Genomic DNA, 25084 nt, shown 5'->3' on the forward strand with positions numbered 1-25084 from the left:
TGATCATTCTTTTTATCTCTGTTTTCTGTGTTCCTAGTGGTTTCTGAACAGCTCTTAGTCTTTACCCCTCCAGGGTCTCATTCACAATACCTAGTGCCCCAGTTGGGCCCTAAAAAGCTGTGAAATTAATTCCTTCTGTGAACAGTTTTTATCTCATCAGATGCACCGAAGAGTTTCTCCATCATTCGTCTTCAGTAGAAGGTAGAGGAACAATCTTTAACTAAAACACTTAGAGAAATGCCTTCTACGGCTTCCTGACTAGAGCACCTAACATAACACGTGTGTTAACTGCAAATAGGGTAGAATACTCATGCCTTCTCTAAAATATATGATGTCATCATGTACAGATGAGCTCTTCAGACCCTATCGAAAGAGTAGACTAAGAGTAACTGTTGTTTTTTAAAAGCGAGAGCCTGGGGCACCTGGGTGGCTCAGTGGGTTAAGCCTCTGCCTTTGGCTCAGGTCATGATCTCAGGGTCCTGTGATCGAGCCTTGCGTCAGACTCTCTGCTCATCAGGGAGCCTGCTTCCTCCTCTCTCTCTGTCTGCTTCTCTGCCTACTTGTGATCTCTGTGTCAAATAAATAAAATCTTTAAAAAGAAAATAAATAAATAAATAAATAAATAGAAATAAAAGCGAGAGCCCATGGGGGCACCTGGGTGGTTAACCGTCCGACTCCTGATTTCTGCTCAGGTCATGATCTCGGGGTCCTGAGGTCAAGCTCCACGCTGGGCTCTGTACTCAGTACACAATCTACTTGTCCCTCTCCGTCTGCTCCCCCTGCCCTCTCTCTCATAAATAAATAAATAAAATCTTTTTTAGAAATAAAAACAAATAAAAGAGAAAGATAGGGCTATTGCCAGAACATAGGTAAGAAGAACTCACATTCCTAGCTTCCAGATCCTAGATTTGGCTAGCATCCCCGAGCCCTGTGTTGTAGGGCTTCTCCTTATTTGCTACCCAATAGGCTGAATTCTTAGAATCTTCTCTTGGAAAACCTTCAGTGTTCATTTCCCCAGCCTGTGTTCTGCTTACCTTTTATGATGTCACTTCCTGACTTGCTGTTCCCCTGAGACCACTTAGGCAGACTCCCACTCTATCTTGTCTCCCTCTCTCCACATTCACTCAGTAGTCTCCCTGCAGGGATGGCAAGCAGCTTTTTAGAATGAGAAGCAGTGTCAGGATAACGGTGAACTGTGCTTTGGTTTGATCGACAGCAAGATGAAAAGGGAAGATTGAAGTCTTCACCAGTTCAGCAGCTCTGCTCCTTTTACCCAAGAACCAAGAAACCCAAACTTTTCTCTCCCTAAATCTAACCAGTGTTTTTTCATCAAACACCAGATTATCTAGAATATCAAGAAGCCAAACAAAATAATAGTTTCTAGAGATTCTCCACCAATGAAAAAACGAGAATGTATGATCTGAAAAGGTTTTTATTAGAAGCTGGGAAATTGTACCCTAAGTCCTGTGTGTTTTGTTGTTGTTGTTTTTAGAGAGGGAAGTGGGGGGCATGGCACAGGGGAAAGGAGAGAGAATTTTAAGCAGACTCCATACCCAGTGTGGAGCCCAGCACAGGGGTCAGCCTCACAACCCTGAGATCGAATGGGCTGCTTAACTGAGCCTCCCACGTGCCCCATGTCATGTATACTTTCAGCCTATAGGAGCACTCCTCTTAAGCTAATTGCTGTTATAGTGAGAATACCATCACCTTGAGAAATCCCAGTTGTTTTTTTTCTTTGGAATGATACTGTGTTATGCTAATATGCTGCCTCTACTGTATCCACATCTCAGTTCATAAAGTTTATATGCTCTCCTCTAATTAGTTGGGTTGACCTTCCCAGGACATAGCTAAGGTAGCCCTTGAAAGCAATTAAAAAAAAAAAAAAAAAAAAAAAACCAGAAAACAAAAAACAGGGAGTCCAGATAGCTCCAAAGGTCAGGTAAAAGCAGGAGGAGAGGGAGGAATGTCTGAAGTAGTGAGGAGAGATCAGGGATTAACTGGAAGTCCTCCTTTCTTGGATATCTGGATCTAGGGACATCATCTCCCCTCATGTCTCCTGGATCACTCATCACCTAGACTTTTTTTAGTTAAAGTTCACCCCAAAATCAATTGATAATGCAAATCTTTTTTTTTTAAAGATTTTATTTATTTATTTGACAGAGATCCCAAATAGGCAGAGAGGCAGGAAGAGAGAGAGGGGAAAGCAGGCTCCCCACTGAGCAGAGAACCCCATGTGGGACTCGTCCCAAGACCCCAGGACCATGACCCAAGCTGAAGGCAGAGGCTTAACCCACTGAGCCACCCAGGCGCCCTGATAACACAAATCTTAACATGCCTTAAAAAATGATAAACAGCAGACTGTGATACCTGCTTACAGTTGCTCCCAGCAGGTGGAAATGAGTGTCCTTCATCAGTTTCTACGGGGCTGTCTATGGGAGCTGTCTCCTACAGTATGCCTGGAGGGACAGAACTGGTACGGCAGGCACAGGCTTGAGCACCCTTAGCAGTACCTTTCTCGGCATGCTCTCCTCTGTGGAGAAATTGATTTAGGCCTCTCGAAAACACAGTGCAATCTACCTTTTCCCATCCAGGAACCTGATTGCTGTGTGGTAGCTCTAACCTATTTCTTGTTTTTAAGTGTTAATATTTTATATCAGCCTCCTCAGTGGTGGCCAGACGGTGTATCCAGCCATACTGTGCAGTCACATATCTGTCTGAGAACTTTCTTGGGGGTGACGATAGGACATAAAAAGCTTCATAGTGTTTCCAGACCATCCTAAATGAGAAAGGTTAATTATGTGTCATTCTTATAAGGAATAAGTCAGTGGAAATGATTAGCATGCTTTGATGTCTATGTAATAGCTAAAACTGATACCTGGTAAAATCCTTATTTCCTTGTCTTAGTGAAAAGAAACACTGTTTCTTCACTCTAGAGGCAACTGCCAGTCTACAGAGCCTGCTGGACTTAAAGCTGAAGCTGTAGCTAAAATCGTACCCAACAAATTAGATGTTTACAAGGAGGAAACTAAAGTATTTTCAAGTGAGGTCCCACATTTTAGGAATAACAAAGTCAATAGATAAACATGACCTGTCAGTAAATGAATCAGGCTTCGGTCAGTGTATACCATGCAAGGTTTAGACTTCTGTTTCAGTTAGGAGGAAGCAAAAGAAGGCTTATATAAGGCAGAGCAGTTTGATTATACATGGGTCCTTTTCCATACCTAAGACATGGTGTGGCAGGTCTGTCTTGGAGAGACTGACAAGAATGGTTCTCCCAAGGGGGTAGGTAGAGGAATAATGATTATCTCATATGGATAATGAAATTTGAAAAAGGCAGCTCTGCCTAGAAGCAGCAAGAGAAAATAAGTGGTCTCCTGAATTGCTAAATTGTTGTTTCATTTGGTTTTCTGTGAACTCAGTTCCCTGAATCAAAAGTCCTAAGCTAACTTACTGCTCTAACGGACATCAGCAGCCAGTATAGTATTTCTACAACCAGAAAGGGAATGGGGGAGGGGGGTTCAGGGCAGGAGAGGAAGCTGACATTTTAAGAATATACTTCCTCGTAACTATCACATTTAATTTTTACCACAAGAGTAGCTGGTAACTTGCACAAGGTCACTTAGCTAAAAGATGTCAAGGCAACAATTAGAGCTGAGGTCCAGCCAAGGACATCCCACTCTTTCCCAAAAACATTAACAGTTTAGTTCAGTGAGTCTTTACCAAGCACTTGTTCTGGCACTGAAGGTGTCACTGGGAATAAATGCATGGATCACTGGTAAGGACCCCACCCCCACCCCAACAACATATCTTTTTTAAATGTATGTATGTATATCTTTGTATTTCTCTAACCTTCTCTTCTAATAATTCATGAGTTTCAGGAAGCCTTTGTGGTTGGAGCCCACTGGTGGGCACACTTGCTCACGTGGGTTCCTCCCATCGCTTCAGACGATTGTTGATTCTGTTCATGGGGCTCTCCTCACTCGTGCAGCTTATTCTGGCCATTCTTCCTTGGGACCTCTTCTGCAGGGCTTTGTGTGCAGTGGGTTCTTAAATTCAGTAGACCCTTAACATTTGCTGGTATGGAGTTGATTCTTAATTCGTGAATCTTTGGCATGTCAGTTTACAGTCCTCCTAGGATATGAATTTGAATTCACCCAGATGCCTTAAAGGCTGGACCTTATCACTAAGCTGGTGAGTGGGCATTGTCAACAGTGGAGGATCTCAGTTTTACTTGAGTAGACTTGAAACATGTTTGCACATTAATTAAATTCTCAAGAGGTGATTCATATTTAGTGCCTTTGTTTAAAAATAGGATTTAAGTAAGAGGAAGCAACCCTAGGGTCGCCTGGGTGGCTCGGTTGGTTAAGCTTCTGCCTTAGGCTCAGGTCAGTGATCTCAGGGTCCTGGGATTGAGCCCCACATTGGGCTCTCTGCTCAGCAGGGAGCCTGCTTCCCCCTCCTTCTACTTGCCTCTCTGCCTACTTGTGATCTCTCTCTCTGTGTCAAATAAATAAAATCTTAAAAAAAGAGAGAGAGAGAAACAACCCTAGTTAATGTTGATAGGGTAGTCATTGATAGTGTAGGCTAGGCATATGGTTCTCACCGAAGATCAGTTATGAATGTGAGACGGAAATTCCTCAATTCCAGATTTGTAAGCTTAGGATACTACAAGTGTCTGAGAAGGCTAAAGATGCACCATATACTTTTCTTACTGGCTTCCTCATCTCCAGTGGTCCACATCCACATGTTGAAAAGCCTTTGTTTAGTCCAGTGGTGCTTGGCCAGGGCTGTAAAACAGAATCACCTGGGGGACTTTAAAGAAATACATGTCATAAGGCACTACTCTAGACCTTGGGAAAGAGAGTCTCTAGGACTGACGTTGGGATATGTGCATTTTGAAAGTACACAAAAGAATTCTTATGAATATACTCATGATTTAGAGAGAGAATTCCTTTCAGCAAACACTTCTGGACAGATTTAGGGGGTGGTCTGTATTGTACTGCCATGCTCTGTTGGTTGGCAAACCAGTGGCTTCCAGGGACTGTGTAATGCTTCTACAACAATGCAGTGTCATTGAGCGAGTCCTCAGTAGTCAAAGAATTTATTATTCATTTTGTAGATTATTGGGCCCTTGTTTCCCTTCCTCCTCCTCTTGTATGTCATTGAGGACTTTATTGTTCTTCAGTATCTCCAAAGAGAAAATAAGTAAATACATTGAATCAACTGAGTTTCTGTTTGCCTGAGTTCTTTAAAAAAAAAAAAGTGGAAATAAGAGGGTAATGGTCATCTATGATTTTTAAAAATGTAAAATATCGGGGCGCCTGGGTGGCTCAGTGGGTTAAGCCGCTGTCTTCGGCTCAGGTCATGATCTCAGGGTCCTGGGATCGAGTCCCACATCGGGCTCTCTGCTCAGCAGGGAGCCTGCTTCCTCCTCTCTCTCTGCCTGCCTCTCTGCCTACTTGTGATCTCTCTCTGTCAAATAAATAAATAAAATCTTTAAAAAAAAACAAAAAACACTCTTAAAAAATGTAAAATATCAACATAATTATTGTTTGTTGTTTGTTTACAACCATAGATAGACTGTCGGTAGATAACCAAGCTTACAGTGTGCATCTACAAAACTCCTTTCTGCTGGGACCTCAAAGTACTTTCTTATTCTTTTCATTTTCTAACCACCCTCCTAGGGACTAGGATTCCTGTTCCCCACACCCTCTTACTCACCCTTCAGTAGGGTGCGTGGTAAAGCTACTATGTTAAAGCCAGGAACTGTCCTGGGTTTTAAAATCTTTTTTTTTTTTTTAAATTTTATTTATTTTATTTGACAGAGAGAGAGATCACAAGTAGGCAGAGAGGCAGGCAGAGACAGAGGGGGAAGCAGGCTCCCTGCTGAGCAGAGAGCCCGATGCGGGACTCGATCCCAGGACCCTGAGATCATGACCTGAGCCGAAGGCAGCAGCTTAATCCACTGAGCCACCCAGGCGCCCCCTGGGTTTTAATATTTGTAGATTGCAGTACTCAGGGCAGGGCTGGGGGTATGTGAATCAAAGGAAGTTAATAGAATGGACATTGAAATCCAGAGAGGCTAAAGGCCACACAGAAAATCAGTCCCTCCTAGAACACAAGGGTGGTTTCTTGGGTGGCGCAGATAAGAGTGGGGGTGCAGTTTTTGTTCATTTTACAGTTTGCTGACTTCCAGTTAAAAAAGATGCTTTCCCCAAAGTCTCAAGTCTACTGTGTCATGGAAGACAGGCTAAGTAGCCTTCTGTGCCGTCTGTTGAATTGCTCTTCTTAATTTGCACCCGTACCTCCAACTGTGAAGTTGAGACATCCGATTTGAAAAGTGCATTTGTAAATGGAAATAATAATTTTCAGTCCCTTGCTAATGCTGGTTTTTTGTTTTGTCTCTTCCTTTCTCTAGCATGAAAGACTTTCTAGGTAAGACCTTTCCCTGTTTTATATGCATGCTTAATACTTGTGAGAAGTGCATGTCTAATTGAACTTAGCTTTATATCGTACGCTCATATTTCTCGCATCCTTTCCTTCCATTTCCTCAGCCACCACGGTAGTTCAGACTTCTGTTATTTCCTGCCCAAGTTAATGCCGCAGCTTTTCAACTCACCTCCTGCCATCAGAGTCTCCTCCTTCCAATTCGGTTTATGTACTTCCACCACATTAATTTTCCTATAGCACCTACCAGGCACTGTGCTACAGAAACAACTTGAATAAAACCCTATCCTCACCTTCAGTAAGGGCCAAGATAGTAGTATGGACAGGTATTATGAGCAGAGAGAAAAGGCCATTAGCCTAATCTGGTGGTTCAGGGAAGACTTTGTTGCAGGGTACGTGCCTGAATTGTGATTGCGTTTAGATACTGTCACTTAATAGTGAACGTAACACAATTCCTTATACCTGGATGGTGCTCCATAATAATTTATTGAATGAGCTAAAGACCAAAGTTGCGAGTGCTAAAAAATTAAGGAAACAGATCAGAGTTTGGGGAATGATCCTAATTTTTCACCTAGCTTCTGAGGGTACAAAACTGATCTTCCTGAAGAACAAAATAAAAAAATATAAAGACTGTGGAGCCAAAAGTATGAACCTCTCCCTTTCCACTTTTCCTCTGATAGAGAAACTAAGAAGAGATTGAGGGGAAATGTGGTTATGGGATAACATAGGACAAATGAGTCTTATAATTTATTTGATAATTGAGCTTATCCTTCCTTAATGATATATTTCAAAATGTGTAAAGTTGCGTGGATTCTTCCTCTGCTTACCCTCTAACCGGGCGCAGGCTGAAGATAAATAATTTACATCTAACCCAGCAGAAAATTAGCTTTGCAAAACTGGTGGAGAGTGGTATTTTGCTATAGTTAATTTTTTTAAAATTCTGTTACATTATAATAGCCATTTATGAAAAGAGACTTCCCTATAGACCTCAAAATATGTTACAAAACTAATGGTTAAAAGAGTGAGGTGTTAGTTCAGGAATAAACAAAGATATCAGTGGAACACAGTAGATAGTCCCCCAAAAGTTATAAGGTGATGATGTCTCAGCTCTTGGGGAAGAGATATTTGGTAAGTGATCATTGGCACAACCAACTATTTGGGAAGACAGATCCTTCCCTGAACCTATACCAAAAAAAAAACAAACAAAACCAGATTCCAGATGGATTACAGTTTTTAAGAGAAAATTATTTTACTACAAAAGCGATAGAAGAGAATATTTGTAATCTTTATATAGGAAAGACTCTCCCAGGCATGGTACCGTAAAAGTAAAAATTGTCCAATTTAGTTATATAAAATGTAAAATCTTTGCTAGTAATAGACACCATAAACAGAGACAAAAAATAAAGTAGGAAAAAATATTTGTACCTTATGGTCGTCTTAAAAGCCTTGCTCTATAGAGCGCTCCCACAGTGTAACAAGCAAAAGATTCACAAAAGCTTTGAATAGACAATTCAGAAATGAAGATGAATAACCAACGATACTCAACCTTCTCAGCGATCTACAAATATTTAATTTAATGAGAGTGTTTCTCCTATTGGACTAAACTCTCTGAAGGACAGTATGACAATACGTATATCAGAATTTAAAATAGACTTGCCCCTTGACCAAAGGGTTCCACTTCTAAGATTGGACAAATGCGCTAAAATTTATGGACAAGTCTTCTCACTGTAGCATCATTTCTAATAGCTAAAAAGTTATAAATAATATAATTGTCTGTCACTAGAAGATCCAGTTGCCATACAACCGCCCGGTGGAAGACTGTGCATCATTTTTTTTAATGAGGCAGATCTGTTTACTTACGTGGTGAGATGCCTCCAAGTGGAGGGGAAGGAGGAGAGTCAGATAATAGTATGTATTATCTGTATTATCTGGTTTTATGTATAGAAGTCTGAACATTTTAGCGTGTGTTTAACTTTTTGCAAGGATATGAAATAAACTGTTAATAGTGGGTTCTTTCTTGGGCAGGATTATGGAGTGACTTTCACTTTCTGTTTTAGACACTTTGGTATTACTTACATTTTTCTGTTTTAGACACTTTGGTATTGATTACATTTTCCTTCAAGCATATATTTCTTTTGAAATCAGAAAAGCCAGTAAAGAGGTTTCTATTTACAAATTAAAAAAAAAAAAAAGAAGTGTAAGAAGAAAACAAACATTTCGAAGAACGTTGTAGGACTTAGCATCTCTGTAAGACAGAGTGGCCATTAATGTCATTAGGAGCTTTGCCTCTCCCCCTCTGTGTCCTCCCTGTTGTCCCTTTACTACTTCTAACACTTAGTCCAGCGCCCCGACCCCCAGCTTTGGCAATAGCTACCGCACAACAGAGCCTTCAGATGGAAGTTCCACAGCTGTGACTCTGTACACCATCCCCGTTCGGGGAGGGAGAGCTCTGCAGGGCTGGTCTGTACATAGCAGTCTCGTGGGCCACTTTTCATTTGGAAAGAGCAAACTCTGAGAAAAATGTAAACCACAGTTAAGAATCAGGATAATCGTTGTACACTTAAACAGATAATCAGCTGAGAGACCCTTCCACTAGTGAACTTACCACTCCTGGAAATGAGGCCCCCATCAACTCTCAGAGCTCAACTGCTGGAAGACGTAGAAACCCTCATCACAGTCCACAACGTGGACCGGAGAACAGAGGGTAGAAAAATAGCTGTGGTGGTACCCTGAAATGTTAGAGATTGCAGCAAACCTGCAGTGCACCTAAAAAACATACGCACCATGCCTTCCTTATCACCGTCCCCAGACCCCTCCAGCTCAGAACTCCCAAGTCCATATGTTTCTGATTCATTGACAGTTCGTTGGAATCATCATCTAAGAGCACTGAGATCCAAAAAACTTACGCTTTTAAAAGCACACTCTTTGAGGAAAGCTGTTCAAACCCGAACTAATTTGAAAAGCTCTAAGATTTAAATCGGCACATGAGTCCAAACCGCCAATTTTTCAAGTAAGCTCCATTCTTGGCAAAAGACAGCCTCCTCCTCCAAGCTGGCGCGGCTTAGCCCCAAGGTCCGAGAATGCTGGCGGAGGAGATTCGAGGAAGGAATGTGCCTTGTTTCTGGCCAAGGCTCTCAAGTGCTTCTTAGAAAAGGCGCGACTCCCCTGAAGCATTACCCTCCCCCATCTCTTCATTCTTGAAAACAAATGTTTACCTTTAACGTATCTCCGACAGGTTGGAATCAGGAGGTAGTAACCCTTCAAGCAGCGATTCTTATGGTGACCGGGCCTCAGCAAGAGCTCGCCGCGAGGCCCGGGAGGCGCGCCTCGCCAGCCTGACCAGCCGCGTGGAGGAGGACGGCAACAGGGATTATAAAAAAGTAGGCTCCCCTTTCAACTTTCCCGTTGTTGGGTTACAACATGTCAAGCTCTCAGCCTTTTCCCCAGTGGAGAAAAATGACTGTAGTTCCCATAAACCAGAAGAAGAGGTGCTTCCGTGATAAATCCGAGCAACTAATTCCTTTCGGGTTTCTTGGTTTGCTCCATCTCTCTTCTAGCTAAATACAGACCGTTCCGTATATTGTTTTTAGTGCAGTAAATCTATGCCTTGAATCTGGTATTTAGAGGTGTAGGAGAAAGTAAAGATTGACAGTTGTAGAAAGGGAAAATAAAAGTAGTTTTTCGTGTGTCTGAGCCGTGGAGAGTCGTTTGGTAAGACTTTTAATATTAACAAACATGTGCTTTTCATGAAGTCCTGTGAATGTCAACCAAATACTTCTTGGTGATGGTAAATGATAATCTGGTTTGGGGGGGTTTAAAACACTTTACAGTTCATTGCCTTTGGTTCTTGCAGAAGAGGGCCTAGCTCCAGGAGTCAGCTTGAAAACCTTCCCTTTCAAGTGCTTGAGATGCCAGGGGGAAAAACCGTTTTTGTTAACGAAATGTTTGTTTTGTTAATGTGTTAAGCAGAACTTGACTAAAATTAATATATACACTAGACAGGCTCTTAAAAAAAAAAAAAATGTTCTCTTTGTACGGGGAACCACAGTGACTCTTTTTTCCCCCGGAGATGAACATTTTTGAAGTTGGAGCACCATTCTATTCGTTTATGTTCAGCACCTAGGACTTCACCAGTACTGAGAGGCAAGAAACCAATTGGCTGAATATAATTTGTTTCCTAGACTTCCTCCATCTTCTCCATCTGCCCCACAATGATGGTCTGGGGCGGCGGGGATTCTCATAGGATGAAACTGTGGGAGCGCTAATCCTGGGAGCCCTGCCTAGTCGGTGACCTGATTCTTTTTCCCTCCCCTCAGCTCTACGAGAGTGCCCTGACCGAAAACCAAAAACTGAAAACAAAACTTCAGGAGGCCCAGCTAGAGCTAGCAGATATAAAGTCCAAGCTTGAGAAGATGGCCCAGGTAAGGGAGAAGAGGAAAAAGGCTGGGTGGCACGGTGAGTGCAAGGAGGCCAAGTAACCTAGGGCTGTGAGAGACGGGAAGTGACAGGGAATGAAGACTGGTCCTCCCCAGAGACAGGAGGACAGAAGTAGAGATTCTCGTCTGATTTCAGGGTTCAATCGGCATTTAACCTAAAGTGGAAAACTGATCGTTCAGTGAACAATTCCTAATAGCCTGAGTGCTAATAATATTATGGATAATCTACTTATTTCTTAGTAGAAGGGTATTAACCAGTATCACAAGATTAGTGCCTAACAGTGTCTCCTGTTGTGGTCATCATGTTTCAGTTCAGTTTATCTGCGGGCAGCTCCTAGAGAGGGATAAGCAAGATACCATTGAACCTAATGTAGAGAGGCAGCAAATTAGGCCTAGAGAAATAATGGTTAGCATGGGTCATACAAGAAATTAAGGACAGGAGGACCTGGGTGGCTCAGTCAGTTAAGCATCTGACTCAGTTTCAGCTCAGATCATGATCTCAGGGTCGTTAAGATAGAGCCCTGAGTTGCTTTTTGCTGAGCATGGAGCCTGCTTAGGATTCTCTCTCTCCATCTCCTTTGGCCTCTCCCCCTTCCTCATGCTCTCTTGTGCTCTCTGTCTCTCTCTTTAAAAAAGAAATCAAGGACAAATGTCTTGTTAGAATGTACAACCAGATCCCAAAGCAAAGATTCTGTCCTACAGCATATGTTACCTCCTCAAGCCACCACCGTTGTTCAGCCTAGGAATAAGGAATGTTAGCGGCAAACAGACCAGATAAACCCTTTTACTGCCAGGCCTGATTTAATTAGGCAACGCTTTAGAGGGGACTAGAGGCAATAACCTCATCACCAGTGAGACAAACACTGCAGCAAGTGCCGTCTTGGGTGATTGCTGAGTTAACAGGAAACCTATGGAGTTATCACCCTCCTGGAATGCCCAGTGACTAAGAATTTTGAAAGCTGAACGGAGGTAAAAATGGCTCTTTACTGGGAAGCCATAAATGAAAACCAGAGACGGCTAGTTGTTCTGGCTGTATGATATAATGGAAAAGCAAAGCCTAAAACACTAGGAGTGTATAGTACTGAATACTCGGGGCTCGGTGGGACAGGGGTGCTCAGGCACCTCTGATCATCTTACGGCATCCCCTCTGGAATGGGTGAGCTGGCGCTGGGAGACCGCACGACTTAACTGCAGACAGCTGGAATATGGGCGCTCTCGGGAGAGGGGCCCAGCCAGGCGCCCAGTGGGTGGCCTGGCCTGTGAACTGCCCGTCAGTGGGAAGAGGCCCCCCTCCGCCTGGTTGGAGTAGCTGAGCATGGCTCTTCGGCTGGGGTTTGTAAGACCTGCTGTAGCGCAGAGGACAGCTTGCACAGAGTGATGCAGTGGGACAAGAAAAGTGGGTCTCGATCCAGAAGAAAACACACACACACACACACACACACACACACACACACACGGCAGGGGGATGGAACTAAATGAACCTCAAGGGCTCCGCTGACCCCAGCATGCCTGAGGCAGGCAGAACGTCTCATTCACAGCACACCCGTGGAAGATTCCGAAGGCTGACTTTTCTTCTGAGTCGTGCCACGAACTGACAACAATTAATTAATACAGACCTGCTGCTGCTTCCCGTTAGCAATGACGGGGGTATTTTACAGGAAATGGGGAGGGGGGTGGTCATGTGAGGAGCCGTGGGAGGACCCAATGTCACCTGCTCCCCACTCTCTCCAGAAGCACATTTCTTGGCCTTTAGGGGTTCTTGGCTTTTCCTCCAGCTCCGGAGCAGTGAGCAGGCTAACAAGCGGTGACATTGACTCGCACGGGGGACACTGAAAATAAAATCAGCCCTTCCAGTCACCGGGGAAAAGGGCTTACTTTCTAGCCAACCGCTCTGCTGTGTGTGTCTGAATATACTGAGTTTTGCCAAATACAAGTGATGGAAATTCAGAAGAAACAGTGGTGCTACAAACCAGTCCTCTGCTGTTTACGACAAATCGAGTGTCTGGCAAGAGAGGAGGCGAGCCTGTCAGCCCCACACGTCGTAGGGAGACACTCACCACATGGACACATGCAATGTTTTACATGAAAGGTCTGCCCTAACTCTAACGGGGTTAAGATTTTAAAAGCAAAACAAAACGAGTTCTCTGTAGAAGTGAACTAGTTAAGGTCACTCTGTAGAAGGGGACTAAATGAAAATACTGAAATCGTGACAGCTTCTGTGCTTCTCAGGCTCAGGGAAGGGAGTCGGCGGAGGATATAAACCAGCGCCCGGATCTACTTCTGCCTTTTCTCTTTTCCTTCCGCTTCTAGTAGATTCAGTGGAAAGGCAGATAGCCCTGACCTTCAGAACAGAAGGTGAAAGCCCAGGACAGGAGCCAGAAATCAGAGTTTTACTCTTAGCTCTAGCTATCCCTTAACATTCTGAAAAAAGAAACCTCTGCCAAAAGACCAGTATACTTTCTGTATTCTTAAAGTGTTGCTTGCACATGGTACTAGGCAAAACACCCCGTATTTATTAAATACAGTCTGTTAAATATAAGAAATTTTATAGTGCTACGGCCAAAAGGAACTTAAGGTTCATTTCCAGTCCCTGTTTAAGAGTCACTACCTGAAGTTATTCTACTTTTTAGCTACGGTGGCTAAATCTTCTTGGCCCTTCGGTGACATTTATAGCAAAAATCAAAGATGTTCTAAGTTCCAGTCTTTTGTTCAGGTAAAATCTCACCTCACCTGGAAGCTCAGTATACAAAAGAGATAAAAGTGGAGCTGTTCAGTTCAAAGCAGGGCTGATCGCACAAGTGGGCTCCCAGAAGCCCGGGAAGCCCGCCCACGCGTGCGCACCACTGCTTTAAAGGAGAAACCGCGTCAGTGCCCAAAGCAGAAAGACGACAAGTGCAAAGGGATTGCTTAGAGCCATGGGGCTTAGACCCTCAAGTTCATGAGCCTTTAGCTTTCAAAGAAGAAAAGCCACTTTTCATTTCATCTGAGTCGTGAGATTACTCACTGACCAGGAGAAGAGAGGGGCGGTGAGGTATAAGGAGACAGTTGGCATTGAAGACCTAACAAATGTTTGTGTGTCTGTGTTGTGGGTATGTCTTTGCACTTGGGACTGTGCTAAATTTTAATAAGCATTACTACCACCTCTGCTCCCTCATGGGAATCCTGCAAACTTCAGAGAGGCGATAATGTCAGCCCTAGAGATCTATCAGAATCTGTTAGCTAGTGGCTTCTGCCCCAGTGAGAGCCCAAGCCCTGACATCTATTTCTGGGTGTCTCACGGTGAAGCTGAACCAGACTGGGCTTCCTAGTGACCCTGAGACAATCGAAGTGACTACTGTTTGTCTTCAATTTGCACTAGCAGAAACAAGAGAAGACCTCTGACCGATCATCAATGCTGGAGATGGAGAAAAGGGTATGTGTGTTTCTTCCCCCCGCTCTGTTTCATCTGAGTTTCTCTGACTTTGTTGTTCAGGCCAGTGGAAAAAGTTTGTCTTAAGAAGGCGGGAGTTCTGCCACATTCCATTCCTAGCTTGATAATAAATTCTTTTTGTGTGACTCTGGTCAAGCAGTTTGATTGCTAGTCCTTTTGGCTTCTTTAGATGGTTAGTGCTTTTCACTTAGTCCAGTCTTAGGGTCTGGGGTGGGTCCTTGGAAGGTCATCCCATGCACTGGTTTGGCCTATAGGCAGAACTGCACACACACACACACACACACACACACACCCCTACAGTATATTTTGGTTTACTGTAAATCAGCACACATGTACACATCCGGACCAAGGTTTCTTTCCCCTTCCTGTCACCTTGAACAGAAAGGAAGCTTTCGGCAGGACCCTCTGCCATTGATTTAGGTCTTCTGAGTTGTTCTATGAGCCAGCAGAATCTTGCACTCACTCTGACTGGGAGTGGGGAGGGGACATTCCAGCTCAATTGCTGACCTCCCAACTGCATTCAGAATATTTTTCTGGGATTTGACATTCTTGGATTGGGAAAACTCAGATTTATTGATGAACCCTAGCTGTGATTTGACCCTAAGGGTATAATATGTTCTCATTCCTCCTATTTAATTTGGAAAGCAGCAAAGTTTTGTATTTTATTTCCTTGGCCTGTAACAAAACCTCACTGGCATCTCATCTAATCAAGGAATCTTCAGAGTCCAGGCTAAATCAGGAGTGGGTTGCTGGGAGAGACATGGACTAGGGGGAAGGGTGCTGTTTCTTCCCAGATAATGATGGCTGCTTCCCCACTCACCATCTGCTCCCCATCATGGTAGAAGCAGCTCCTTAGGAATTTGAGGGGAGCATTATTGAAGATAAGGATGCCTTTTATTAATAGAAAACAAGGGCCCTGGTCACTGGCAGTCACTTGAAATTCCATAAAATCAGAATATCCAGAAGACCCTGGTCCTACCATTTGCTTCTCTTCGAACATTCTGATGGAGATTTAAGTCGCGTGATTTCTATCAATGAAGTAGTTTCATCCCACAGATCAGTCTCTTAGTCTCCTGCATGAGGTTTGCCTGAGATGTGACGCTGCTGATCACGTGGCCCCTGGGAGGCAGCATTTTGACTCCCTTCTAAACCCAGTCGATGTTCCAACAGTCTCGTTGTTTCTAAACAGGAGAGGCGAGCCCTGGAGCGGAAAATGTCAGAGATGGAGGAGGAGATGAAGGTATGGAGAGCTCTTTCTTCTTTCCTTGTGTGCCCATTCCCTAAATGCCTGCTAGGACTGGGTGACTGAGCCTAGGCCTGCCCCTCCAGATTTCCCCACACACTCAACCCCCTCAAGAAGAGAAGATGTGTGAAGAGGAGCCGAGCATCTCTCCTCAGCCATTTCAGAGGCCCCCTGTGGGCACCTTGCAGCCTCTCTGGGAACCAGTGCTGCTCTGGCTTAAGGGGAGGTGTCTGCAGGCTGGAGACAAAGCTAAGGTCAACTTCTAAGATTTTTCCAAGCAATAGCTTCACCCTCAGGGGCTGGATGAAAAGGCTAAAACAAGGGTCCCAGCTCTCTCGGCCTCCCATGAGGTGCCCAGGGAAGCCTGAACACAGCCAGAGACTTTCCTGGCTGGTGTGCCTCCCTGTCGCAGCCCTTCGCTGCGACACAGTTTGAGTCATTCTGCAGCAGAATGCAGATTAATTCACACATCCATTTCCTGCCCCAGCCCATTTCCCCCGAAATATTCAGTAATATTCGGCACTCGCCCACTAGAATAAGCTCATGCCCCCACTGACACCCCCCGGCTTACTGCTTTCCCCTCTCCCTTGACTGTGCCCTGCAATGACCATCATCTCCATTAGCCGCTTTAATGAACAACTGCCATCCCAGGCAGCTTTGAGTGCTGAGAACTGGCAGTCGACCCAGAAGAGGCAATTCCCTGCTCTGGAAGGGGCCTGCAAAGCAGGAGGGAACGTACTGCTGCTCAGGGTAGCCACCTGGGGTGACGTGGGAGCATCTGAGCCCAGAGAGTACATGTTGCCGCATGCCCGTAGTCACCTAGCACTTGCTCGGCTTTGGCCTTCTTTTTTTTTTTTTTTTAATTTCAAAGATCTTATTTTACCAGCTATATCATACAAAGCATTCGTCTGATGAAACTTGGGTTTCCTGACCTGGGAGCAACAAACACTGGGGTAGTACAAGGCAGATCCCCAGAGCCCTTGCTGTGAGCGAGCATCGCTAATATGCGGTTAGAGCACTTTAGGAGAGACATTTATTACTACAATGGCCAAAAAAATCGGTTATTTACTGAAGAAAAAACTTCTCAGCACCTGACAAGGCCCAAGTTTACAGAAGATCCAGTGCTCGTAGTCCTATTACTCTTTATATAATTCCAGAATGAGGGAGAGATGCCCTGCCCTTGAGTTCTTAGTCACCATTCCAAAACTGTAACTGATCCCATTCACATAGAATTTCAAGCAATACCTATTTATATCTCCAAAAAGTGGCACTTATATCTTTTAAGTTGATGTAAAACAACAAGAAGTAAGAACACTTAATGGTTAATTCTCCTATGGTAAAAACAGGATGACCCAACACCCTTAGCTTCTCCTTCTTCTGATTTTTTCCAAACACACCTCACCTAGAGCACAGAAGTATTCTCTCCCATTTTGAGCGGTGTGTTAGTAGAGCTAAACAGTTCTGGATGAATGAATATCCACAGTTCTTGGTTGCGCTGGGGGCTCCTCCATTTTTGAAACCCCTTGAGTAGACGCCATTTGTACTCTGCTGTTAGGCAGCTGTCGGTGGTGCTCATTAAGGAACAGCCTAAATGCTGATCGGGAACATGTAAATGAAGCCAAAGGTGGTGCCTTCTCATGAGGACCCCGGAGCCCAAGGCTAGCCCAGACCCATTCGTCACAGAACTCCGCACTACTCTGCCCAGGCCCGCACGCAAAGACCCAGAAAGTCGCCAAGTGGAGCAGTTGAGGTCCTTCTTTATTTCTGTTCCAATCCTAAATTGCCGAGCATGAGAGCCCCTTCAGTGGTTCTTCTAGTTGCTCTCAGGCCTGTGGTTTGAGATAGGCTTCCATATTTCTTTCTCCCTGTTCTGTCAGGGCGAGGACTTCCTAAACTAGGTCACGAGTTCCTTTCTTTCCTCAAGAGATCAAGATACATGAAGGTGTTCGCTCCCTCAGGCTCAAGTTGTTTGCCAGCCACTTCAGATCCAGTTGTTTAAATTATCAAAGGAAGCCAGATTCTGGCTGTTTAGACCTCAAAAAATAGGCACACTGATTTGAAACTGGTTTTTGTTGTTGGGTTGTTTTTTTTTTTTTTAGTTTAAAAATGGATGCATTCAGTCAATTATCATTATTCTCCACGACCGATTGCAAAGTCAAATGGAGAAGACACACCTGCAAGTTCTCAAGCCCCTAAATGCCCTTTGGTCAGGTCCAAGCCCAACACCAGGTTTACAGATCATCCGGCTCCCCCTAGAGGACGAAGTGGGAGGAACATACAAGCCTCACAGCCAACACCAATTTCATGTTTGTGTTTATACCTTGAGATAAGCAAAAACGTCAAATGTTTAGATACAGACATCATAAAATTGATGTCACTGACCTTAAAGGAGTCTAAGAAGCTGCTTGGGTAGCTTTCAAGTCCTTCTTCATCCAGGCTACAGTTTGTGGTCAGTAACCTCTTGGGAATGATCAGTGGTTAAAATCTCTGTGTGCTAAGCAGCCAGTCAACCACACAGGTAACTGTCTTATCAAATCTGGGACCCAGTACAACTAAAGTCCAGTTAGCCCCCATGCCTGTCGCGTATTTGGTTTATACAGATGCTCAAACCTCTTGGAGCAATCAGTAGGGAGCAGGTTGAAGGTTGACCTCCAGTGAACCTCCAGTGAAGATCCAGCAGGTCCTCAAGGACTCTGGTGCCTGTTTTTCTGATTCTGGCAAATAAAGTGCAAAGGCCAAGTGAAATGGGGAACCCTGAATTGGGCTTGCCCAGATGTCCATGGGGCTCTGAGCTTGTGACATGGGTTGCATCTTTCTGGCCTTACTAGAAAGGTAAGTATTTATGAGTTCTCCCCAGGACATACTGCACTCAGATCCTGGATTGGAGTGGAATGATGTGCCAGCCTCTGACAGGTGTGCATGTCGGCGCGAGCTGTGCGAGGCTGCACTGGGTCTGGCCCACATCAGACCGGATGACTTTTCTACTGCATCAGCCATTCAGCATTGGCCTCCTTCCCGGACCTCCTCCCTGCCTCTCCAGGTCCTTGCATGAGGGGCCCGGCAGCCACTCCCCTTTTAGATCGCTCTTGGAATTTTTATTTTTACTTACTCTGGAAATACCACTAGCTGATCCTGCCCTTGCCCACCCTGCTCTGTGCCCTGCCCTCCCCTCCATCTTGCTGCCTTATTTTCAGTACTATTTCCTACGGAACATTCCACCAGATGGTTTCCTGCCTCTCTCCCTCATGCAGATAACTTCCAAATTCTTCCACCTCAATCTACTTGTACTCACTTGTTAGAGTGAATCATTTTCATTGCTCGTGCCTTTTATATGACTCCCTAGGAGGCAAGGACCACTTCATGTAATGACTATGGTTATGTTGAAAGCTTTGGTCCAAGGTCAACACCAAAGAAGGGTGAGAGCCAGGGACTTTCCATTGGTTCTTATGTTTGGTCCCTGCCCATTTCTTTAAATATTTCCATATGCTGCACCATGATATCCTCTGATCTCAGTCCTCTCCATGGCTAGGATGCTTGCAGAGGGTAAGAACCACTGCCTGGTCCCTACCCTTCAATGGCTCCATGGAAGTGTTGGGCTGCTCTGCCTTTTTGCCAAGGTGCTCATTCTCCTTCTCTAGGGAAAGAGATATTCTGCAGTTTGTCTCTGCTTGTTTTTCCTTTTCACTGTTTTCCCCGCCTCATGCTGCCTTTCATTTTCTTGCTTCTTCACGTCCAACTCTAACTCCGCTCATCCTTCATTTCTGTGCCTCACATCCATGTGGGTATGAGAGACTTCTCTCTGGTTTGTCATCACTGTAATCCGCAGGATTTTTCATCTTCCTCTGTGAAGCCCTATTTGCATAATAAAATCCTTTTCCTCCTCCCAAAGAGCTGAAGGTCTTGGTTACAGGGTCAGTTCAGACAACCACTTAGGGAAGGACAGTCACAGTAAGGAGGCCTGTGATATAGTCCCATTTATTGAAGTCTTTAGGTCCTTTAAGGGCTATGAGGTATTAGGAAGAGTATCTGTGGACTGATTATTCTGTCCCATTTGTAACACTTACAAATAGTGAGGTCTGAACTAGTACATCACTCCAAGTAATTCCACTGTCTTGGATATTTATTTCTCTAACTTTTGTGCACAGCTGTAATTTTCAGAGCACGAGTCTGTATGTGAACACCTCCAAGCAGCCGCCCGCCTGTTCATGAGCTGGGACAAAAAGCACAGTCGGCTGTGAATTTCACAACGCAGGTAGTCCTCTAGCAGGTGAAAGGCGGATTGGCAGTTCTTGGATCCTGGAACAAGCTTCGGGACTGCAGTGGAGAACTAGCAGGGTTACTGAGGCACCCCAAAACAGGCCAGAGGACCCTGCAGATCACTGCCTGTCTCTTAGCTTGTACGTGCCCCTTAGGCCTTCTAAACAGTACATGCCCCGTACAGAAGGTACTTAAACAACAGGCCTCTCTTTTGTTTTCCTTGTTTCATTTTTTTAAATTAAAAAAAATGAAGTAAGAGAAGGACCCGGGGGTCGGGGGAGTAGGAATAGGGGCTAAGTATGGGGCACGATGAGAGGAGGGAGAGAGAAAAGGGCCACAGCTGGGTTTAGGAATGCGTGGAGTCCTCACCTCCAGGTGTCACTGATGATGAAGAAGGGCCCCTGAGGCTGTGGCTCAGGCTTGTTAAATCCGTTCAGAAGGCCCGAGCCACATGGTGGCAGTCCTTCTCAAAAGCCATCCACACATGCTGTTCGAGAACATGGTGGTCGTATTCATGTGCTGACCTGCAGCGTAGTTAGACCTTAGCCAAGAGTCGTAGGCCCGGCTCTCCCCCTCGTTGGTGCTTTTCTCCCTTGTCCCTCCTCTCATCCTGCACCATCACTCCTGCCTTTCTCATTTCCTTTCTTGCATGCCAACCACAAACAAAAAACAGAAAGTCACGTGATTTCTTTGTCCTACTTTTATCTCTTCTGGTCTGTCTTGTCTCTCTCTTGTCTGTCTGTCCCCTCCATGTTTCACTCTCTACAGAACCTCCACCAGCTAAAACAGATTCAGACCTTGAAGCAGATGAACGAGCAACTGCAGGCTGAGAACAGGGCCCTGACCCGAGTTGTGGCCAGACTCTCGGAGTCCGTCGAGTCCTCGGAAGCCCAGGAGCTCTAGTTCTTGCCCCTCTTCTCCACCTCACTTCCCTCCTCCACCACTCCAGGCATGTTCACTCTTCTTGTCGGACCCAGAAGCCCTGTGCTCATGCCCCTCCATCGGAGCCACCGTATTGTGGGTGCCTCTAAGTGTCGGTCATCTGCAGATGGAAAGAGCCAGGACTGAGACCACAGAGTGAGACATAACAGCCTAGGTCAAGGGGAGGCCGTGGAGGAACCCTTACCTGGGCCGGTGGTCTGTTTGGTAAGATCACCACATCACCTTCTCCTCCCCTGGAGACTGAATGTGGATTTGCTCACTCGGCTACACATAGGAGTACACAGACGTGCACACATACCCGTGGATGTGCAGACTTGGTGGGGTCATTGCCGAACTGAGATTGAGCTGCTCAGTCGGCAGCAGCCCAAGTACATCATGGTCGCTGGAGCAATGGGGGCTGGTCCCGGACTCCAAATTCTTGTTGGGCCTGGGGTAACCAAAGGCAGGGACTCTGAACCCTGGCTGGGAGCTTTGAATGTATGTAGTGCCTGGTGGGCCCATGCCCCCCTCCCCGCCCTGCCCCAATCCCCAGAACGTACCAGACAGAACGAAGTCTTCCACATCCGACAACATGCTGCGTGGGGCTGACTAGCACTAAAGGTAGCGCTCCCCCACCAGCGACGACACTGTCCAGCCCACCATTTGAGCAGGATTGGCTGTCCTTTGCCTCCCTTCTGCAGTAATCTTTGCTTTCTTCCCCTCCTCGGGAGGCATCGTTCTCATCCCTGTCACAAATCTCTGGGTCCTAAGGATGTGCCCCTTTACCCCCACCCCTAGCCAGTGTGTGGGCTGTGAGGCAGAACACAGCCTGGATAACTGAGACCCGCACACAGCCAGACCTTCCCTAATGGGAGTCGGTTTGCAAAGGAGATGACAGTCGTTGGAGCAGAGAGGAGGGATTTCTTCTCAGCTGGGAACCAAAAACTATGTTTGCTAACCTGGAGCCTTTCCTTGGTAGAAGCCTGAAAGACAAGCTCACAGATAACTTGTTTTCCCATCCCGAGGTGGTGTGATGGGGTCACCGCTGCTGAGCAGTTTCACTCTTTGAAATGAGTTTTTAATTTTCAGCAACAATCTAATTAGTCCTGACCAGCGCCTGTTCTTTTCTCTGCCTATTTGCTTGTGCCTTCAGGGTCAGTAGCTGGCAGCTAATACCCACTAGATCTCAAGCACCCAAATTACCATAAGGGCTGAGCTAATACCAGCTGTAGATGTTATCACGCACAGAAAGAAAACTGAAAGGGAAGTAATACCGCGGCCTGGCACCAAGCAGCTTAGTTACCCTACTTACCGAGTGCCGTGTCAGGTCCTAGCTCCATGCTTTAAAGTAAGCCTCAGGATTACTGGGAAATTCGACAGGGGTGAACTAGGGACCCACAGAAGATGTCCCAGTTATTTTTAGTTTCCCTCTTTGTGCAACGTAGTATAGAGTATGGAGCAAAACTAGATCTTGTGCTTTCAGTGGTTAATAACTAAGGTAACAATTATCATTTATTAAGGCCTGTGCACAGTACCTTCTATGCTTTTTCTCACTTATTCCCCAGAACAGTCATTTTAACATGTGGGGGAAGAGCAAGTTACAGATCAAGTAACCTGTCCAAGGTCACTCAAAGAGTAAATGGTAGAACCAAAATTCATACCCAATATGTCACGTTCCAGACCCAAGCACTCAAACACTGTGATTTTAGCTGCCTCGTGTTTGGCACAGAGTTTTAGCCATTTGTTAAGCATATGGCCTAAACAGTGCAAGAAGAATCTGATCGTGTGCCCCACCTTTGCAGCTGAGGGATGGGGGACAGCATTCTGCTTTCTCTGCACTCTTGACTTCTTCAACAGCCATTACCACCCAAAGATTTTGCCATTGCAAAGAAACCATTGCATAGCACATGTAACAGATCAGCAAACTGTGGCCCATCAAGTCTGGCCCATAGTGAGGGGGCGGGGGGCAGAAATCAAAAGGTAAAGACTATTTCATGACACATGAAAATAATGGAATCAAATTTTGATGTCCAGAAATAAAGTTTTATTGGAACTGAGCCATGCTCATTTGTTTACATATTATCATTATGTTTATAAGTACTTTTGGGCCACAAGAGCAGAGTTGAGTAGTGGGAGCAGAGACCGTATGGCTTGATACCAGTTGTCTGGCCCCTTACAGAAAACACTTGCCAACACCCACCAGAAGGAAAGAGGGAATAACTAAGCCAAACTGACAGGGTGGCCAAGAAAGTTTGCCCTGCCTTTTTGGGTGTTTTGGGGTTTGTTTTGTTTTTTAATAATCCCCTAGAGAAATCATCTTATCTCAATGTGTTGTGTACGCCATTTCCAAAAGAATGTAAGAGTGGGACGCCCTCCCCACTTCCCACGTAGTCAGAAGCGAAGCAGCCTAGGTAAGGCTCTTCCTGAGCTGCCATCACCCTGCAGCTAGCCTTGTCCTTCCCAGGACTCCGCAGCTTCAAGACCCTCTATCCTCTCCCTCTTCAACACATTCCTCATCAAAGGCTGGACGAAGTCATGTTTGGGAAAACATGCACTGAAATTTTATTTGCCCAAAACACCTTAACATCAAACCTGTGAACTGGTAATTTAGCAGTTAAGAAAGCTGACCTCCAGGGGGCTGAAATGATAAAGCTCCGTTAAACCTCATACTTCTCTAGTGCTTCCGCATGTGTTCTTATTTAATCCTTCTTTAACTCCAAGTGAATATCAGATAACACTGTTCATTTCCTCCTCTCCCTTTTGAGAGTCAAGTTTATGAGACTGTTTTCCCCCTTGATTTCTACATTCCACGTCTTGTACTTTTTGACACTCCCTTAAGATGTCAGTTGTAGCGTATTGCAGCTGGGAAATTGCCTTGTCCAAGTTTTTTGTTTTTTGGTTTTTTTTTCAAAGAATTGAGTTCTTAATGTGGAAATAAATCACCAGGCCCAGCGAGTTGTTTGTACGTTTAAAAAGCAGGGAGGGGTCAGCTCAGTTCTGATTTGGTGAGCTGCTGGCAGAGGAATGAAATCCAACGACACATACAGCTCCTTCCCTGCCTATGGAACGCTGTAGTGGAAATACGACTTTCAGAGTCTCACTGATACCCAGGCTGGCTGTGGGATCCAGGATGGAGCATTGGAGAGCAGATGGGAAGCTGAAGCACTGTGGGGCCAAACTGGCTGACTTTTTCTAAAAATCTTCTCAGACTGAGCTTTCTGAGCATTCGCTTCTGGTAGCCAAGGCCACAGGGATGGAGGCTCGGAAGAGAGCAGCCAGAACAGCTTTGATTAGGCTGGAGGTAGGGGAGGCAGAGGCAAAGGACCACAACTTTATTTTGATACTATCTGGATTAAAATCTTTGTAGTAAAATTTGCAGATCACCTACCTGCCATCCCACATTCATGGGAGGACTCACCGCGGTCGTGAGAATCCCCAGAAGCGCAGAGCACGTCCTGCCTGTCGGCACACTTCCCCGTGCAGTTCTCCCCGGGCCCTCACAGGGGCCCAACTTGATGAGCGACGGGGGCAGAGATGATGATGATTCTTTAGACACAGAAATGGAAGCCCAGACAAACTGAGTGATTTGCTTAACATAATAGAGACCATTCATGACCGCGACGGAGCTGGAATTCTGGACTTCTGGTGCTGTGTTTTCCGCCCCCACACGACCTCCGTAATGAAAGAATCATCTTCAGAGTCAGGCACACATGGGCTCGGTATCAGCTTTGCCATTTAAGAGCTGGGTACTCTGGACTAGTTAGGAGGTTTCATTTCCTCATTTGTAGGAAATGAAAGGATAGCACCTGTGTCACAGACTCGTTCGGTACTAATGAGCCGATGGGAGTGCGACCTTCCCCATTATGGATGTTCACTGCTGTTTTCGTTCCCTTAATACAAATCCTTCATGTCTCTGTGATACATATATTTGTGCTTACACATAGTATTCGTGTAATCAAGGCTACATCTTCCATAAGAGATTGAGGAAACAAAAACTCTGTTTCTTAATGTACAGTTAGAGCCCCTAAGTGGTTAGTAGCAGTGCTGGAGCTAGAATTAAACAGGCCTCATGACCTCCGAGCCCAGGCCACCTTGACTGGTGACCTCACCTCCTGCTGGAGTCCTGTAGGTTTGCTGACTAAAAACATCAAAGCACGTTTGCCTTGATGGGATGTAGATGTAGATTTCTGTAGCTTTCACGGTGAAGATATACTTCCCCTCTAACCGAAGTCTCCCTAAACTGCCAGCAGGGCCCACACAGGAACTGTCCCTTCAGCAACGTCCCATGGTAGTGCTTTAGACGCTCAGCACACCTGCCAGCCTGTCCGGTCCCATATGAAGACTTGGCTG

At 45.3% G+C, this 25084-nt stretch overlaps 1 protein-coding gene across 9 annotated transcripts in view; it reads left to right on the forward strand.

The window, feature by feature from the left end:
• The window catches only part of PPP1R12B (protein phosphatase 1 regulatory subunit 12B), a 222056-nt gene that overhangs the window by 188807 nt on the left and 8165 nt on the right, over window positions 1-25084 (forward strand). For 5 of the 9 annotated variants that reach the window (XM_032318425.1, XM_032318428.1, XM_032318434.1 and 2 more), the window contains 6 exons: window positions 6419-6435; window positions 9683-9827; window positions 10764-10868; window positions 14242-14295; window positions 15503-15553; window positions 20582-20762. In XM_032318425.1, the coding sequence (XP_032174316.1) occupies window positions 6419-6435; window positions 9683-9827; window positions 10764-10868; window positions 14242-14295; window positions 15503-15553; window positions 20582-20716 (507 nt within the window). In that variant the 3' untranslated portion in view covers window positions 20717-20762. The remainder of the gene's footprint in view (window positions 1-6418; window positions 6436-9682; window positions 9828-10763; window positions 10869-14241; window positions 14296-15502; window positions 15554-20581; window positions 20763-25084) is intronic. The other 4 variants (XM_032318427.1, XM_032318429.1, XM_032318437.1 and 1 more) reach the window with 2 other exon arrangements.

Source organism: Mustela erminea, chromosome 17 (assembly GCF_009829155.1).
Source record: "Mustela erminea isolate mMusErm1 chromosome 17, mMusErm1.Pri, whole genome shotgun sequence".
Lineage (NCBI taxonomy): Eukaryota > Metazoa > Chordata > Mammalia > Carnivora > Mustelidae > Mustela > Mustela erminea.